Here is a 19,515-nt window from a genome sequence, read left to right as displayed (position 1 = left end):
CTCTGCTTTGCGTATGTTTGTTTTCTCAAGTTGTAATTACCCGGCATAGTCCTAGGTGGTTCTGCTTCTTGCCTCCTCCTGCCTTGATAATTTTTTCTACATTTTTCATCTCTCCCGAGAACTCTATTTTTAATGGTTAATTTAAAGGAAACGTCTTGTGTATTATAATGTGTATTCTGATTAGTACACCTAATTGCAAAGAGTACATTACTTTAAAAGAAAATGAACAAGGCCATATTTTTCAGCTCAGTTTCATTTGCACACTTTTTTTTGAGCACAAGGAATTGTGAGTACAGTCAGTGGCAATGTAATACTGGTATTTGGACAAATTTAGAAAACTGGTTTTTGCCTTCAAGTGTACAGCCGATTTGTATCCACAGATTGTACCATGAACAGAAGAGCCTTTGTGTAAAGATGGGTTTTAAAAATCTCAGTTGTTGTGTTACTGCATGTTTTATATTGGAGAAGAAGTACTAGTGAGGATGAGTTGGGCTGGAGGAAAAATGTGCTCATGTGGGGAGTCAGAGATAGTCAAAGCGGTTTTGTTAAATTAAGTTTCTTTACTTTGCTAATGGCTTAATAATGTTTAAATTGACCAAATTTGGTACTTTACAGTAAATGTTTTTCCTAATGTCTTCATATTCTTTGAGGGGTATTTATTTTTCTAATGTGATCTGCTTTCCTTTTAATCCTCTTCTATGTGGCCAGTTGCAGGGTCTGTCCTGAAAAAGAGGTAGTAAAAATAAGTTTTCTCTTTGAGAGTTTTCATGGGATAACAGGAAACGGCTCAGTGATGGATACCTAGGGAAGCTGTTACAAACATCCATTAAAAATTTATCAACAGCTTTGATAACTTCAACATATATTTATTTTTCAAATATATTTCCGTTATACGTTAATATAATGGTCCACTGCAATGGAAGCTGTAGTGGTCCACTTGGATTCTCCCCTCGGTCTGTTGGGGTGCGAGGAGGTTAGTTGCCCTGACGTTCTCCTTTTCCAGTTTAGCCCTGGTTCAGCGGTCTGAAATTACAAATTTCTGCTCTTACACTACCCTTCATTGGCCTGACACATTTTTTCCATGCGGGTGTGACTGTAGAACTGAACTTGGTTCTAGAAAATTATGTGGATTTCTGCACGAAGACTGTGGTCTGTACATGAAATTTCCATGGGTAGTAGAGGGAAGGTAGCAGAAGAAAAGACATTAAACTTGTATAAACTTCCAACTTAAAAGGGTAGATCCTCAGAAGTATATCTAAAACCCATCAGTTACCCTGACCCAACACATGCTGTAGTGACTTGGGCACGTTCTGTGGGTGCTTTACCAGGCTACTGAAAGGAAATTGGTAAAGGAGTTGTTTATAATTAAAATCTAAGGTCCTTGCTGGTTCTTTTATCTCTCTTGAAAGTGGGAAGGAAAATAATTTCCTTCCCCCTGCTGAGTGATAAACTATTTTGTTTGAAATACGTTTGCTCCATAGCAGAGATCTCGCTGTTGTCCTCAGAAGAACTGAGTGCGGTTGGCAGGGCAGTGTCTGTACCAGGCTGATCCTGGCTGCCATTTCAGTTCAGGCAAAGTCCTCACAAATAAACAGGTATTTTGTTGAGCTTCTTAAATGCATAATGTTCTCAGAATAGCTACTGAGCTACACTATTCTTGTCCGGTCTTGCTCCAAAAGTGTCTACCTGTGGAGTTATTCAGGAATATGTATTGTGCAGAATCTTTGTGCCTTATTGTAATCCAAATTAACTTTCTGCTGCTTGGAGCTTGTATTTCTGTGTGGACAGGGGAGTGTTCACAAGCCCTTCAGGGAGCGTAAGCTGTCACTGCCACTAACAGATGTAACTCCTGTCACTATACCCAACATAATATTTCTTCTACTTCTTTTCTTGTGCCAGGAAAAAAAAAAACCAAACATTTGTGCAGCATGTGGCAGGCTCATTCAGGGAACTGATCCAGCAGGGGAATCAGCTCAGCACAAAAAACTGATTTTTGGGGGTTTTTTTTTGGATTAGCTGCCTGATTGACTTCACCATGCAACTCCCTGAACTTGAGTTGGTGGGGAGGGAGCTAGGCTGCCTCAGCTAGTACTTGCCTATGCAACCTGGAGTGTCTGGCGTGGTAACTTAACAAAGTAATTGTATCTGCTTCCAGAATTTGTCTTGTAGTAGGCTGGGTACAGCCTGTTGCAATGTGTATGAAGCATTTTTAGATTCTTAGTCAGACGTTCTCTAGAGAGATGCTATTTCTATCTTTATCCACCTGTTACCAAATGGTTTGCCAACATAAGATGATTTTAAGGACACTTAGCTACAAAAATGTCCCCCCTCTCCTCCCGGTAGGGAACAAGTAATCCAATGTTTTCATATAATGACCAGGTCAGTGTTGTAAGACATCGTACAGACAAGTGCACTCTGAATACCCCGAAGCCCATCTGTTCCCAAACAGCTGAGGAGGGAAGAGTTGTGTTGATTTTTTTTTTTTTCTTTCATCTTTTGGGATCTAAACAAGGATCACTGTTTTGATGAGGATTCTGAACCATTTGGTTATCAGAATTGGAGAATCCCATACACCTGCATCATCTGATTGTCATATGGACGTGGGAGGCACCTGCTGACTGTCCCAGCTGCCTGGCTGGGTTAGATGGATTCATAGTGCTTGCTGCTCCACAATTTTTGTGACACTGCTCATCTACCTGCACTATTGCTTTCATGGGTCTTGTTGTAAAGATGAAGTTTTCTGTGCTATGTTGCATATGTTGCAATGACCAGTGCAGTTTCCAAAAGTCTGCATTCAAGAATACTTGCAGTTCAGACAGTAGCACTTACCTTGTTTTGAAGAGATACCTTAATTGCTCAGTGTTAATCCCAGCCTCACTTAACTAACTTTTTCATCATCTCCTCTTCTTTAAGTTATCTGAGCCTTGGTGAATAAATAATAAATCCTACTCCATTTATTATGCAGATGATCATATAGTTGTTGCCTGATCACCTTCAGTTCTGTATATATTAGTTCCTTTGTGTAGCATTCAGATATATTGGTGTATCTTTATTTCATAGGAAGCAAGAACAGAATCTATTGCCAGACCTTTGGAGATAAATGAGGCTGAGAAGGTGATGAAAATTGCCATTGACTGTGTTCTGGTAAGCAAAATGATATTTATTTAATTGCAAAATTATCATTCCTCTCCTGCAAGAAAAACGTAGCTCTTTTTATCAACAGCCTAGTGTTAGGAGTGCTAAAGCACACCTCACCTTCAGCTGGCTGGACCGAGCAGTGCTACACCTGGTTAGTTAGTAGCTAATGTTGAACTTCAGTTAATGGCTAACGCAGACTTTGGTCTTTACGTGATATCAGATGTGTGAACAGAAGTTCATCAAGGCAGAAATCAGTTTGTGAGGACTCCTTGTGTCATGGAATACAGTCACTGATGATCCTTATGGTTTTTTTGGGAAATCTGTTGTGTTCAAAGTGAACAAGCCTGTTAACTGACTGATAGCTTCCTTGGAGTGAAGGAGGTGTCTGCACAGTGGTGATTGTGAGCTGTCAGTCAGAAATCACAGCCTGCAGCGGAAAGGGTAAATGATGTTAGCAGCCCTACCTAGGAAAACATGTTAAGACCTGCTCTGCTTTCAGACTGTTGCAATCTTTAACTGTTGCTTCAATATGCAGAAATGTTCCTCCAGTTGATGCCTCAAAGAACTGCACTTGGCCTTCCTCGGCCTGTCTCTTGGGAGAAAACAACAGAAAACCCCTCCGCAGTTTAATCATGTTACCTGCCCCTCTTAGGAGCTCAGTAGTCATGCCAGCAGCTCTACAGGGGGGATAAAAACTGCCTAAATCAGTACAGAAGTGTACATCCCACCTACGCTGTCTAAGCCATGGAAACTTTGCAGGTCAGGGCTGCAAGGGCTCTACTGGGTAACTCAAAATGTGCTGGTACCTCTCGAGTTTTGAAGTTGGGCTCTGGAAGCAGGATGGCTGAGCTGGCCAAGGAGTGAGAAGAATTGACACCGTGCTAATTAGTGCCATGCCAGTGCATCGTTATGGTTCTCGTTTCAGAGGACCTTTTGTCTGTCCCAGTCTTGGCAACACTGTCCTTGCTCCAATGCTTGGGTTCCTGTATTTCTGGACCATTAGCTGCACTCACAGCCACTGTGCAAGTATGGTAGTTAATTAAATCCTAGTGATTACTAGAAGTTATTTAACTGCAAGCTGTATCCAGTCCAATTGTATAATTACAAGGAGTGGAGTTCCAGATTTAAACAGCCAATGCATAATCCATAGACACACCAGGCGATCTTTCCTTATGTTTCTGCTCCCACTCTCAGTCTATATGAAGTCTAAATGTTGCTAATATGCATTGCTATTCTAGGCAGTAGCGCTGATAAACTAACAGCAGCATGGTGGAGCAATTGGCTTCTTGGGAAATATCAATAACATGTACCTCCACTGTTTTATTTCCAGACCAGTTAATGAAATGACCTATTATAGCTGAGCAGCACCTAACAGTTACTGCTGGAATTTCAGCAAGGGTGAAGTCCTCTCTCTCTCTTACTCAAAAGATGCTCATGGTTTTCTGATCATGAACGCACTGAATGTACTCAGCTCGTTTTTAATAAATATTTATTTATAATTTTAATAATTTAAATATTCCCACTTCCCCCTCCTGATTCCTGTAGCACGTGTTGCAATGTTCAGGATGCTTCACAGATTTTTAAAAGAGGGATAAAGCAAGACTTAGAAAAGGATGAAGATATTCGGATAGAGTAAGTTCTTTATAAGAGTGACCTTTATCTTGAAGATAATTTTCATTGCCTGGCCAGTTTCTGTTCTAGGTCATTGTTATAAAGTTATTTGAAAATCTGAGATGTGAGATTATACAGAAGAATGGTCAGCATCTGAAAGATAATTCCAATTATTCCAGTGCAAGCCATGGTTCACCATCTTTTTCATTTAGGAACAAGTCCAAAAGACTAAAGACATGTTGAATAATGTGGCTTTGGATGAAGCCAATTTGGAAGCCAAGATTGAAAAACGAAAACTGGAACTGGAAAGAAGCCAGAAGAGGCTACAGACTCTACAAAGTGTTCGGTAAAGATTATGAACTCATTATCTACTGCATAAATGGTGGAACAGTGCATTGTTAATGCTTAGAGTGGTGAGGAGTGAAGTCTGTAATGAGACTGAGATGATGGCCTGTGGAAGAGAGAGATTCTCTTCTCTAGAAATGCCCGGTCTGGACTGTAATTGTTCATTTTTCTGTTACCATGTATTTGAAATCAGAATTTCAGGGCTGTTAAAAGTGGACAGAATATTATTTGTTGGGGTTGCTTAATTGCTGTTTGAGCTGTACAAAATGGCCAGGTAACATGTCTGGTCTTTTCGTTCGTTATTAAACGTAGATTGTGTCAGATGGTTCTCCTGAGAATGGCAACTGGTACAAACATTCTCGCTGTTCCCAGAAGCTTCTAGCATTCTTAGCCACCAAGAAAAAAAGTTCATTATGCATCCCTTGTTAGGATCTGTTCCTCTAGGCAGTGAATCGGCCTGCCATCAAATCAAGATGTTCAGGTTCACAGTTTGGGTTGACTTCTTGCCCTTAATTAAACTGCATGTTTATACACTCCACAAGATCATGCTCTATTTTTTACTTCATATATATGTATTTTTTTATATATATGTTTGTGTATATATATATACAAGGCAATATTAGAAAAATGAGTGGTGGAAGGAATGACATTGATTCATATACACGTTTTGATCAGTAACACTCTGGAAGAAGTGTATTGGGTAGCTGTGAAGCATCAAACAGCAGTAGTGTTCTCTGGGGAGCAACAGTTGACTCTGTAGGATAAGGACATCATCACTTACTGGTGTCAAGTCTAGTTACGTTTGCAATGACACAGCACAGTTTTGTAGCACATAAGCCTCCAGCAAAGTAGGTGATGAACCAGCCATGCTACAAGCTAGTTTTTTGTAGTTGTGGTAAGGCAGGATAATTAACTTAGATTTGCCTGCTACGGGACCAAAAGGCTGCCTTTCTGCCTGTTTGGAAGGGAATGGTAGTGGGTACACGACAACCTTTCCTTTACTATATGTAATTTTTGCAGGGTAGTTTAATTTTGTCTTACACTTTTAGTCTCTGAAGTAGTGTGGAACATTAAAAGGTCCTTTTAGGTTAGTTTAGCAGACATGGAAAGGAAGCTGCAAACCCAAAAATGTTCATTTCAGAATTCTGCATATACAGGTCAATGTTTTGCTGAGTAGTTTGTGCTTGTTCTTTCCAGTCCTGCTTTTATGGATGAGTATGAGAAGATTGAGGAGCAACTGCAGAAACAATATAGTAGTTACCTAGAAAAATTCCGTAATCTGACCTACATGGAGCAGCTCCTGGACGATCATCGTAGGACAGAGCAAGAAATGTTTGAGGTAAGGCAGCTTAGAAATGCTCGGAAAGACTGTATATCATGCTGGTTTTGACCTTATAACAGAAAATGTTTTAATACCCCTTTGCCAAAGCAGCGCATTACTAGTTGTAGAGCCAGTTCTGAGTGACTGGCAGTTTACTGACAATCCAGTACGTGTGACTGCTTTTGGACAAGCATGATAATACAGCTTTATTTTTTGAGTTAGTGACGTTAAACCAGTGAAATGATGCCTCTTTCCAGTCTCTGACTGCCCTGACTTGTTTTCAGTTGATGGTTTTTGTTCATGAAGATGTTTTCAGCATTTCTGATCTTCCTTTTGCTACATACAGTGTATGTGCTAAGAGTTATTAGGTGCTTATTTTTATACCCTGCCAACAACTGATGTATAAGGGTTTCTCAGCACCAGGCTCTTCAGTGTCCTCATAGTAGTCCTCTTCAATGAAAAGAGCAAGGAGTATCAGTGGAAAGATCAGATATACTGGTATCCTTTCTCACATAGACTTCAGTTTCGTTTGGCAGAAATTCTGTTTTCTGTTGACTTGCTGAATTGTATCAGTTCAGTGCGATTCTCTATTTTGTATCCTGCTGGATAATCTGCATCTGTATCTCGTCTTGCTCTATACGTTCCTTTGGGTGTTTGTTGGACTGCAGCACTTTCAGACAATCTTTCATTCAGCTTCCTGTAGCTTCATGATTTACTACTTTGGCTTTTCATCCTTCTCACAGTCATTACCCACTGTATCTTCTGTTCTTCACTGAAAACACATTTCAGTGAATGATCTCCCCTTGGACCTTAATACTGATGGGTGTGCTATACCTTGAGTTAACCAGTGCTTCCTCTTTCTAGATCATCCTGTTTTTTCGTATGCAGGTCATGTTTTATTTTGTCAACACAACTTACTCCTGTTCCTGGCAGAAATACGTGAGAGCTGTGCATAATAATGTTCCTTCTATCTGGCTGTGACTGCATGTTTTGCTTTTGCCGTGTCTGTATGTGAAAACAAAGTAGTTTGATCCCAAATTTTTTAGTCTTCTCCTTTAAAGTATTCATACCTGTGTCTAGTTACAGTAAAACTGTGACCTGTGCTTAAGCTGCAAATAAGGCTCAGCAACTTTGTAGTTCCCCATCTCCTAGAATCTGTCTCTCTTGCAGCTGTGAGAGCTTTTCAGAAAGCCTTGTCATTCTGTAGAACTGATTGTGCCAAGAAGCCTCCCCTTTGATGATCGCCTGCGCTCTGTTCCTGCGTGTCTAAGCCACACGGGACAACGTACAAGTGGCTTCATAACCAGGCTTCAGGCTGTTCTGCAGTCTGGAGAAAATATGGTGATTTTCATCGTCTTTTGGACTTAGGAAAAGGCATGCTGTATTCTGTTGAGAAGGCTCAAATATTTTGCTGCATTATTTGCTCGAGGGACAAACTAACCTGTCTTTTAAAAGATAACATGGGCATTTGACATCTTTAATCATTGTGAACCAATTTACCATTAACCTCACTTTTTATAAGCACCATCTCTATAGACGTTATTTCACATATTTCTAATCTGTAGTCAGCTCGGTATTTTCATGTGTCTTGTTTTATAATGTTCTAGTTCTTGCCCATATCTTTGGCCAAAAAAAAAGCCCTCAATTAAATCATAATCTTGAAATGAAGCCTAAAATCTGATTTTTCCCTTCTGTTCAAATGCCATTGAGACTTAATACCGAAAGTAGAAATGTTTTGAACTGAGCTACCTGAAACTGTTTATAAATTCATGCATGGAAGTTAGTAATGAGCTGACGTACAGCTCTTCAGGGGATTTTTGTTAAAAGATAACAAGACGAAGAAAAAGCCTTTGTCGTTCAGAGCTGTGCCCGTGCTTAGAATATGGAGCGTACTTTTTATTTTCCTTTTTCTCTTTCTTTCTGTGAGACACCTGGAAATCTACCCATATGGTTTGGCTTTTCATTGACTAGCATAAGCAGGTAACAATGCTTCAGCATTGTGCAGAATTAAAGAATATAAAAGCTTGTGACAAAAAGATGTGGGTTTTTTTTTCCCTGCACACTTCTATCACTTGTAATATCCAGTTTGCGTTAGCAGGCATCAGAACTGGAAACATCTTTAAGATGTGTTTTATGCTAAAACCAAAGTATCATCAGGTCTTCTGCGTTTGGAATATGTTCTTGGCATGTCTGGTGATCTGTACTTGGGTGTCTCTAACTATGACGCCAAGTGATCAAGTTCCTTGTGCTGAACCCTATATCTGTTAAATACGTTGTGTTAGCTTAAGCCGGCATGAAGTTTACCCGTCAAGTCTAGTTCTATATCGTGAGCTTAACCCTGAAAGTACCCTGGGATCATTTCATTTCACTTCCTGTATATTAGGCTGTTAGACCTTTTCCCTGGGGAGCGTTTGGGAAGACCAAAACTAACAAAAATGAAAAGGAGGGGAAAAAGGTACATTTGACAGTTGTTCTTCAGAAATGGAGAGAGGAGCAAGGGGACCAAGAACAGAAGATTGGAGTATCTAGAAATACTTAGTATATGCAAAGGATGAGACTCTAACCATCTCTTTGTGGGCAGCAATCCGCTGACTCGAGTAGCCATGACTGCTTTGTTGTAGAAGCTGTTGTTTTGGTAGAAGAGGAGGCTATGCGTGTGTCTCTCTTACAGCCAGATTTTCAGGAGTCCTGGCATCCAAACTATTTATTTGAAGTCATTATGAGATGTCAGTGCCCAAAATCAGGCTCCAGTGCTTGGTAACTGAAAGAGTATGAAAAATTTGGGTCTCAACTAAACCAAGACACACGCTGGTACACTCCTCTTTCCAAACCAGTGGAGGGATTTTTGTTATTTTTTATTTTAAAAAGACTGTGGACTGCTTAATCCGTTTCAGATTAGTCTCTTGCCAACCTGCAACACCAGGGCGTTTCTCTCACTACTTCTGTCAGTCTTGGTCTGCTTTTCAGGTGGTGCTTCATGACGTTTGGCTACTTGTTGGTGAAGCAAAACTGTGGGTTGTTTATTACATGCTTGGAAAAAAAGCAGTTTGCTCCAAAATGATGCTGCATGTTGTCCTAAGGTTTATAATCTCGTGTCATTTTCAGAATCAACAGAGGAAAAAGTAACACGGATAATTACATTTAATCCATTTTAATACACGCTCTCTCCAACTGTCAAAAGACACTGAAAATTATGTTGATTTTTTTTTTCCCAACCCTGATTTGTCTTGTTCCACCAAACAAATCTTAATTATCTTCTGTAGTAGAAGTGAGAGTCAATTCTTTTATCATTGCTGTGTATTTTGTTAAAGCTTGCCAGGAAAAAGCGACAGCAATGTCATTAGATTAATCCAGCACTCCATGTGCTGTTCAGTACTGAGGACTGGTTCCTGGACCCCTTTCCTTGACTAGGTGCAGGTTTTTAGGAGGAATTTTTGTTCTGATTGAAAGACCGTTGCTGAATAACGAGACTAATCTCTAGCGCACTTAGACTCAAAGCTGTTTTAGTACCCTGCTGACGTTGCACAGCTAATGACCTGGGCCAGAGTGCATTTCCTAATTAGAAAAGTGATTTAAAGTTTGTGCCCAAGCACACAATTTTAATTAAGTGACATTGAGCAGTTGAAGCGCTCCAGCCTTTCCAGACTGCAGCGCTGGTCGTTTGTGGGGATTTTTTTTGTTTTTTCTTCCATGCGGTATGTATACAGTTGCATGGAGAGGAGCGCTCTGTAGCTCCTGTTGTCACCTCGAGCTTCATGTTCCTTTTGCCCCCCAGTGTCCATAATAATACGGAGCCGTGGCTGGGGAGCAGTCCGCAGGAGTCCCCTGCCAGGCACTGGCCTGAGAAATCTCTCTCTGTGTTAACTTAAAGGCTTGGCGTTGAGTCTGAACCGAATGAATTGCCAGATCTGGGCAGTTAATTGATGATGAAGTTACCACCTGCAGAGCACCTACCCATTTGATGTGGAAGCCCTTTGAAATGTATGAAAAACATGAAATTCTTTGTTATCAACTCTCATTTGAGGAGATGTCAGAATCCTCACATGACTCTTCCTTTGAGTGAGTTTCTCACACTTACTGATAAACTGTTATGCACTACTCATTATTGGATCCGAGGAATTTAAATAAGGGTCTTTTGTCTTTGCAGTTTCCTTATCCTTTTTTCATTTTCAGACACCTTTTTTATTCTGTTTCTGCTCTCTTGTGCTGCTCGTGGAATTAATCCATCTTGTTGCATTTCTGTGCAGAAGCAGGGATTTACGTGCCCTGTCTTCTCAAAGATTTGTTCTTATTTTTCTACTTTGTAAAAAGATTCAGCACACTTCATTAATTTTTATCGTGTTTTTAAGATGAAATTGTTTCTGATGCTTAGACATTAAAGCTATTAGAACTTTGGCTGCTCTAAAAATGAAAGTTTCAAGGGTTTTCAGGTTTAGGGGCTGAAATTTTCTAAGGACTCATAAATGAATGCCTCTCTTTTAAAGAACGACCCAGACTAATACAGTTCAAAAAGGCATTTTTGAAACTAGCTTCTGTAGTGCCAGAATAACTTGACAATATCCTTCAGCATTTGCCTTTTCTCTAGACAGAATATGCTTATTCTTTCTTGTACTTCTCAGAGGACATCCCTGAAGTACTTTCGTCTTCAGCTACTTTCTCCTAAGATATTTTAAGGCTGCTTTTACGCTGGTGCTGTGAAATCTCGATGAAGGAATACCATCAAGTGGTAGGCACATGGAAGAGAATGTTCTAAACTCCTCAATCATTATCTTTTGTTTGGGATCTCTTAAACCATTTTTCTTTTCATCATTATAATATTACTATCAGTAAGCAGTCCATCATGATTAAGCAAGGAAAAGCCAAATAAACAGACTGTATTGTGACTTTCCCTTTGCAACCTACCCTCCCCAAATAAAACCCTTTCTTCATTAAACTAATGTGTTTTTTTTAATCAGAGCTCCATACCTGAAGAAAATGCTTTATTCTGAATATGTACATAATAGGGATATCAGAGTTTTGCTGCACTTGGAGATGCTCCTTGGTTCTGCTGCTTTTGATGTCTTTTTGCATTGAGCAATCCCATTTGAAATATTAAATCTAGACATTCCCACTGTGATGTCTGCTTACTGAAATAGCTAGACAGAAGGTTAATATGAAAAGAGGTTGGCTACAATCTTTAATCTTCTAGCTAATGTACGTTTGAATTATGACTGTTTGGTAACGTTTTTATAGGTACCAGGAGAGCACTCCTGGTCCAGTGTTATTGAGTTATATTGAATATCAGATGTAAAAGTAAGCACAGGCATCTTAATTGTTGATTGCTTCTATTTTGGCATTTACTCCGGTGTTCAAGTATGACAGTATTGGTGCGATGAGACATGCAAATCCCATAATGGAGAAATGGGGGGGGGGGGGGGGCGGAATAGAGGAGGAGGAAGGGAATGCACAGGGAGAGAGGTGGGGGCAATGGAGCAGAGGAGAAAAGGACAGAGGAAATTGCTGGCCTGAGAAATTACGCTCACACAAAAGGAGAAGGTGGAGATAGAGAAAAGGTGGGAGGGCATGTGAGGAGCGTGTCAGAAAAGATGGAAGTGTTGCTGTGTGCATTCATTCCACTGAAACAAAATTCTGCAATCCCCTACAAATACCGTGGCAACTAGATCTAGATGCTCAAACATACCTCTAAATGCCCTGAAGTAGCTGTGTGCATACCTGCTCCTGGTGCTTATTGATACTGTCTCCCATTAAAAGCAATAGAAAACCTTTCTGGGAAATGAAAACAAATGAGATCAGCTCAGTTGATCTCAATCAGCTCCATCAACTCAGTGCTTTAAGATCCACATATTTGTCAGGATTGTCGTGACATCTGATGTGGCAGATGGGTAAACCAGTTTGCCTTAGGATCCCAAATTTGGTGTCATTTGACTCACAGCTTCAAGTTCTTCATGTCTGACAGGCTGTAGAACTTACTTTTTCACAGACCTAGAGCTCAAACAGGCATTGATTAAAACTCTGATCATCACTTGTAAGTTTTTCTGACCAATGGAAGCATTCATATTCTGCCTTCAGCAACCCATGAACTCCTTAGCAGAAGAGGTAAAGAGGTTCCTTGTGCATCAGGACTTGTTGCTATGCCTAGGTATGACCCCTCCTGCATAGGGGTTCTTTCTAAGTTCTTTCTAAGTTCTAAAGTCTAGTTCTTTCTTGCTGCTGTTGTAAAACTGTGCTGATTCTGTTACACATGAAATACTCTGCCATTGGGGAAGGAACAGAGGGAGAGTATCGACTAAGTTCTGTAGTGTACTAAGATCGGGGTGAGTTTCTTTGTCTTGCCAGCAATTGCTTCTGTGAAGTATGAGATGTAATGGCTCTCATTGATAGTGTAGCTTAGAAATCCGTGAATGATTTTCTTTAATGGAGATCAGAGAGTTTCTGATCTCCCATACTTTCAATTCTGAAGTTGTCTCACTGAATTTCTTCTGCAGTGACTCCGCTCTAGAAGAAACACTGCATGAAAAGAGTGTCTATTTAGTGCATTCTGAATGTACTGCCTTTTAGGGTTTAAGTGTTCTCTTTATCAAGCTTTATTTGGTAAGAAAATAGAATAAGTGGATTGTTCATATTATGGTTCTTTCTGCCTTTCCTGTCAGCCTTCATTATGCTTTTGAATATTCATAAGTACTTTAGATGGGTGAACTATGTAACAGAAATCTAGCTTGAAATTCACTCGCAGCAGGAGACAATCCGATCACTTGAAGCACCATTGATCAAGCAGATCAGTTTTGGGTTTTTTCCTCCCTATAGATCAACACATAAAAGTCATTATGAGAAATGTTTTACTAGGTGATTAAAAATTAAAGAGTTGGTTGCAAGAAAAAAATAAGTTAAAATAACTCTTATTTTGGGACTGCTGTTTTGCAAGTGATTTGCACCAAATGACGCAAGTAGGTAATGTTAAAATGAGGTATGTGAAATTTAGGAGGTCTATGCTCTGCTACTGCACAAGGTACTTAGCAGCAGAGAAACGTAGCTATGAGACTAGCATTTTGATTTGCACAAGCATGTGTAATCTCATAATGTGAAAAACCATAAAGTTCGAGTTTTTAAATGTTAAATAGTAAAATAGTTCTCAGTTTTCTATCTGTGTAGAGACAATTTCTGTTTTAATTCTGTGAAACGTATGAAAATTAAACACTATGTACATATGAACAGTAGACCTCTAGGATAGGGGTTCTGGCAGAACCCTTGTCTAACACCCACCTAGCATACGGGCTGGCAGTGTGAGTTACTGCACCTTGCACAGTCATTGCCTTCTCCTCTGAGAGCTCCAGAATCAGGATTCTTTGAAGGTAATTCTGATATGGAGATACCAGTGGGCCAAATCGTGATCCATATCGTTTCAGAAGCATTGCAGCAGTGTCAACATCAGGACTAAGGAAAGGTAAGAAATCTTAGGGCAAACAGCATACCTTTCTGCCCAGGGACTATGGGTCATATTTGTTTTTCTAGGATTCCATTTACATTCTCATTTGGGCTTATCTTGAGCACAATGTAGTCCTGAAATCAATGGGAACCTCCATTTTAGGCCACTAGACTCTGAGAGCCTGCTTTTTAAAAATTTGTTGACCTGGAGAGCTATATGCCTGTCTTCTACTCGAGCTTTGTTGCATCTTTGAAAGGACTCATGCGAAACCTAACTTGATCTGAGCCCAGCCGGTAAAGTAGGGCCTAAGTCACTTTGGCAGTGCTGCATTCATTTTAAATACCTGGTGGTGGCTGTCTTCTAACAAGAAACAAGGACTTCATATAGTGCATCCTACATCTCAGTTCCTCCTCAGCCACAAGGATTTTTAAACCAACAGCTCCTGTTTCTTAATCTGTAGAGTAGGCTGGAATGAAGCTATCCTGTGTCCCTTCTACTTCAGCAGGGTGATCTTGTGGAGGAGAACACAGAATTATTGAAACTAGAGAAGAAGGATGTGTAAGGTGAAACCTGATGATGTTGTAGGTCATTGGTTGCCCAGTGAGTATTACCTGCTTGTTTTGTATTAAAGAATCATAGCCTGATGCATGTGAACGATCCTAGAAACAGCGCTTGCCATTCCCTTTCAGAGAGAGATTTGTCTGCATTATTAGTTATCTTTACTTTCTTCTTCTCTAACCCACCACAATGAGATATTTAAAAATAGTTTTATCCCGGTCTTCTAAGCTAGTAGCTAGAGCACTGTCCTGGCAAGCAGGGACTAGGAGCACAAATGTTTTCAAGCTGGAGAAATTGTAAAAAATGGGTCTTGTTTTTTAGCCCAATTCCTGGGCTAGGGCTATAACAAGACTTAGAGAGAGGCTTGCTGGCACTGCCTCTTAATTTGGGACTTGACTGGTGGGAAATAAGAAATGAAGTGCGTGTCAGCCACCTATAGAAGAGATTCTCTGCTATAAGAAATATGGGCTATATTGGACCTAATTGATCTCAAGACAGAAGGCAGCAGATTCCGTTATCAATTCCTGGAACCATCAAGTTTGCCAAGAACAACTACTCTTGGATATAATAAACACTTTCCTTGAAAAGAGCGAATAATCCTGACTACCCTTCGAACACTTGAGGGTTTGTGCTACCTGTGACACAGGGAGAGGATAATTCTGACGTTAGATTCTAGCAGTGATGTGACAGTGACTGCTTTATGGTGGTGAACAAGACACAGCTGTGACTACTAACTTCCAATCAATATTAATTTGGATGATGATTTCTTCAGACACTGCAAACTGACCTCAGGTTTACATTACAGAATTGTACATTAATTCAAATAAACCACACATCCAACCAATGTCGCTTGTAAGCTTGGTACAATAAAAATGTAATACATGAAGGGAATGCTCAATAAGCTGTTATTGAGTCATTATGATTCATATCTTCAACACAAGCGAATAGCAAAAATGGAGCGGAGTTGTCATTATGGTAAACTTGCATTATATCTAATGATGAATACATTTGATTCACAGGATGAAGTCCATCCTCTGTCACGTTATTTTCAGCAGTAGTGAATTCCTGAGTGTTAGTGCTGACTTGCATGAAAGTATTTTACCTGGAAAATTCTGGGCAGAAAATGTTAGTCTGGGTCTTTCTTCTTCTCTTAGTTCTGGGAATGATTTAAAGGCCTGTGATCTCAACTAGTCTCATGTTGCTGTCTGTGCGGGTGCCTTACCAATCCTTTTGTCTTCCGTCTCTTCACAATCCTCTTGAGCTACACCCTGTTGTAGACAGTCACATAAATCCTCAGCGGTGCGCTCAGCGCTGTGTTACCTCTGATGTTCTGCTCCCTTGGCTCTGACTGATGGTTCCGGAGTATTTCTTACATCCTCTTGGGACCTTTGACTTCAAGCTTCTAGCCAGCTTTATTGAATCTGGATCTTGCTGAATCTGAAAGGAAGACCTTAACCTAGCGTAAACACGCTAGATGTGTATGTAGGCATGATCCCTATGCTGCTTTAACCAACTGAAAAAGGCATTTATGCTGGTACTTGTTTTGCTCAATCATGACAGCGCAAAGCTCCTCGCTCTCAAAAGGGCCCAATTTATGTGAATAATGAGACAGCTCTCGTTGGCGGCACAGCGAAATGTGCTCTAGGAGCAGTGTTGGAAAAGCAGTTCAGCAGAAGCATTTGGTATACATGTCATCTGTTTTTATGAAGGCTTCTCCATATTTATGCTGCCTCTTTCCCATTATCGTGGAATGAATGGAGATAGTCAAGGGAAAAGTTACATCAATCTGAAAAGAAGTGATCCATACTGTGCAAAATGCACGCATAGGTGTGAGGCGGAACTGGCTGGCCCAGGAAGTAATGAAAATAGAGTGCATGTGTGCATGCAAGAAGGGATCCTAATCATCAGAGCGTCACAGAAGGAGAGGGGAAGGAAAGTCATGGAGTAAAGGAAGATTTGAAGCCTCAAGCTCATCAGAGCCAGAGCTGACTCCAGAACTGGCAGAGCACATAACAAAGGGGATAAGGTTGCACAGAGCTGGACTGGTACCCTTTCTGGGATCTTTCATGTAGCTGATGTCAAATTCATTGAATTGCCTTGTGTCCTAATATATAGCCCAAAACAAGTACAGTACAGCAGTGGAGAGGAGTATTTGAGGTGGAAAGTTTTGGTTTGGTGTTTGGTGTTTTTTTAAATAGAAAACCAGTCAAAGTAGCTAAATAACTTTTAAACCTGCTTTCTTGGTCACTGATTCACAGATTAATTCTCTTCAAAGCAGGGTCAGCTATGGCATCAGACCACATTGCTCAAGACTTTACTCAGTCCAGTCTTGAAAGCCTCGAAGGACAGAGACTGTGCAGCCTCTTTGGGGAGCATGTTCACTGTTTGACAGTTCTAATGGAAAACTTGTAATATGTAGGCACAGGAAAAAAAAAAAGTGGAGTAACTTTTGCAGAAAGCTTTTATATTACATCAAAAGTTGCTCAAGAAACATGCCACAGGGAGGATTACTGATTTACCTTACGAGGATAAGAGGGGAGAGCTGTAGAAAGAAGCAAAGAAAGTTCATGCAAAGCATGGATATGGCACCCTAGTTGGAATTCGTCCCCCTGAGCTAATTTGCTCTTTCTGTTTACTCCCTTCCTTTTGAGTTCCCAAAGGGAAGATATTAATGTCTAGGTGAGACCTTCATGCACAGTCTGCTTATTCGAGAGGAACAGTAACTGATCTGCCTTAAGTCTCAAGATGCTACCTCTCAACTTGAGGTTATGCAGTGTGCTGTTCACTTTCAACTCCAATTTATCAGTTCTGCAATAAATAGTTATTGCAGTGTTTGAGCTGGACGTACTGAAGCCAGAACTGCTAAGTAATCATGGAAGCTTTAGAAAGAAGTATATATGTGATAAACATCAAACCAATGTAATTTTAAAAGACTTGCTGTGGATTGTGTTGCATCCTGTTAAGAGTGGGTTGTTTTTAAATACACTTCACTGTCTGGCTTCGTGTAGCCTGAGGTTGGTAGCATCAAGAGCTGCTATGTTAGAATAGCATCAGTGTACGTATCCTAGGCCATAAATTCCATCTTTTCCTGTCTCTGCCTTCTACTACTCACCTGACCCCATGCAAAGGCTCAGCTGGGCACCCTGTTCCTTGTTCTTCTTTCCCACAGATCCCTGATAGCAGTAAACCTTCCTAAAGACTTTTCCCCAAAACAAAGTCATCATAAAAACCCATGCTAGATTTTTTTTTTTTAACTATGATAGCCTGCCTTTATGATACATTTCATTTACATTAAAAACATTTTAGCTTTTTTTCCTAATTTCCATGATGGCATGAATGAAGTTCAGTTAATTAACATGTATTTCCTTGAAAAGATAAACCTTTCAAGAAACTTTTGAGGTATTTTTGTGACTTTTGTTGATGAATGCACTTCAGTAGTGATCCAACAGACCTAATTGTTTATTTTGATAAATGTGATCACTGGAGTCGGTGTGTCAGAATTTATTGGGGGAGGATGCTGCGTTCTGTCGTGCCTGTGTACTGAGAACTGATTAACGTGAATGCTGTTTGGTCTCCTTCTACTGAGCCTGCTAACTCAGATTTCGTGTTTGACGCGGATAAGTGCTATTCTGTCAGCTTGAATGACTAATACTCTTCTCCCCCATTTATTGAAACACTTCTGTATCTATTACAGTACTCTTAGTGAACAATTCTTCCACAAGAAGCAGCAAAATGCAAGGCTAGCAGAGTTTAACACAGGAAAAGAATAACCTGGAAAGACAGAGTCATGTTGTAAAGTAGCATAAGATTTGCTATTTTTCAAAAGAATTTGATTCTTTTGAAAATAGATACATCAATGACAGGTAATAGCTAGCTGGGACAGAAAATGACTTTCAAGATTAAAAGAAAAAAAAGCTTTCTCTGAAGAAGAACAATGAATCAAATTAGTAATTTAAAATAGTGACACTACAGCAGAAATGAATCCTCATCCCCTTCCACCGACACTGGCGGTGCAAGTATTATGATAATGGTGAGTTTCTGGTGAGTATCAGTTAAGTGTATAAAATACTCTCAAGTATGCTTCAGATGTGTTTCAATAGAAATGATTACTGTAAAATGACTATTAATGATGAGAGGCGATGACTGTTTCAGCATATGAAAGCGAGGGAGAGGATGGGAATAATGAGAATAAGGAGACAGATGGTCTTATAATAAGGGCTGATGATTTCAATTCATTCAATGTGTGCTCATCCACTGGAAGGATGACCTCTAAAAAAGTTTAAATGACCACTGGTGGTGGCTTTCAGATGCTCCTCAGGCCAAAATGATAAAGATGCATAAACGTCTATAAAAGCTAAGTACGTATTAGTATGAACTTTGATGAGAAATCCAGAGAATCTGCTAGAACAAGTTCATGTTTTCTTTCCTGGTGCAGAACTCTGTATTTGGAGCAGTGGCTCGTTTGAGACCACATTCTCCAAAGCACTGTACTTGATCTAACACTGGGGTTTGGGGGGAGTTTGCTGCTTCTGTATTCATCAGAAAGCTCTATCACAGTGACAGCAGTTCATAATTACTGAGGTGGCATTATCAGTCAAAGAAGAATAACTTCTAGATGCAAAATCTATCTCTATGATGGAAGGCCAGGGTCCTGCTTTATTGCTGGCTCTAAGCAGCTGTAAGCCAGCTTCGCTGCGGTTCTATGCTATTTACAGAACGCAACATCGTGTGATATGGAAAGGAATCTTTTAATTTTCAGTTTTGGTAACTTCGTAGGAAAACGAAAAGTCCTCTTCAAATGACCATATAGGCAAGAGATGGGAAACCAAAGGCCGCCTCTGGTAATAAGTAGCCAGCTGTGTCTTTTGGTTTTGTTTTTTTTACTGAAGTGAGATGATCTGCTGACAATAAGCATTTAAAAGTTCAAGGTTAAAATGAATATTAGTTTATGTGGCATGATCTATGTTGTTTTATAGGTCAGAGTTTGTCTTCTGATCCTTAACCATAAATTCTCAAAGGGCTCATCACCTATACTTTGCAGAAGGAGCAGCCTCTCCTCGTCACCTCCCAGCCCATCCTTTTCTAGAGTGCCTAAATCCATCTAGTACAACCCTCCAAA

General features: G+C 40.1%; 1 protein-coding gene across 1 annotated transcript in view; it reads left to right on the top strand.

The window, feature by feature from the left end:
* CLUAP1 (clusterin associated protein 1) overlaps nt 1-19,515 on the top strand; it is a gene marked incomplete at its 5' end in the record, with an annotated part of 72,379 nt that overhangs the window by 20,153 nt on the left and 32,711 nt on the right. Inside the window, 3 exons of the mRNA XM_082006666.1 lie at nt 3,061-3,144; nt 4,962-5,095; nt 6,292-6,433. Coding sequence (XP_081862792.1) covers nt 3,061-3,144; nt 4,962-5,095; nt 6,292-6,433 — 360 coding nt within the window. The remainder of the gene's footprint in view (nt 1-3,060; nt 3,145-4,961; nt 5,096-6,291; nt 6,434-19,515) is intronic.

Source organism: Phaethon aethereus (assembly GCF_964289735.1).
Source record: "Phaethon aethereus genome assembly, chromosome: 15".
In the NCBI taxonomy this organism is placed as follows: Eukaryota; Metazoa; Chordata; class Aves; order Phaethontiformes; family Phaethontidae; genus Phaethon; species Phaethon aethereus.
The sequence above is the reverse complement of the archived record's forward strand: the minus strand, read 5'-3'. Positions and strand labels throughout refer to the sequence as shown.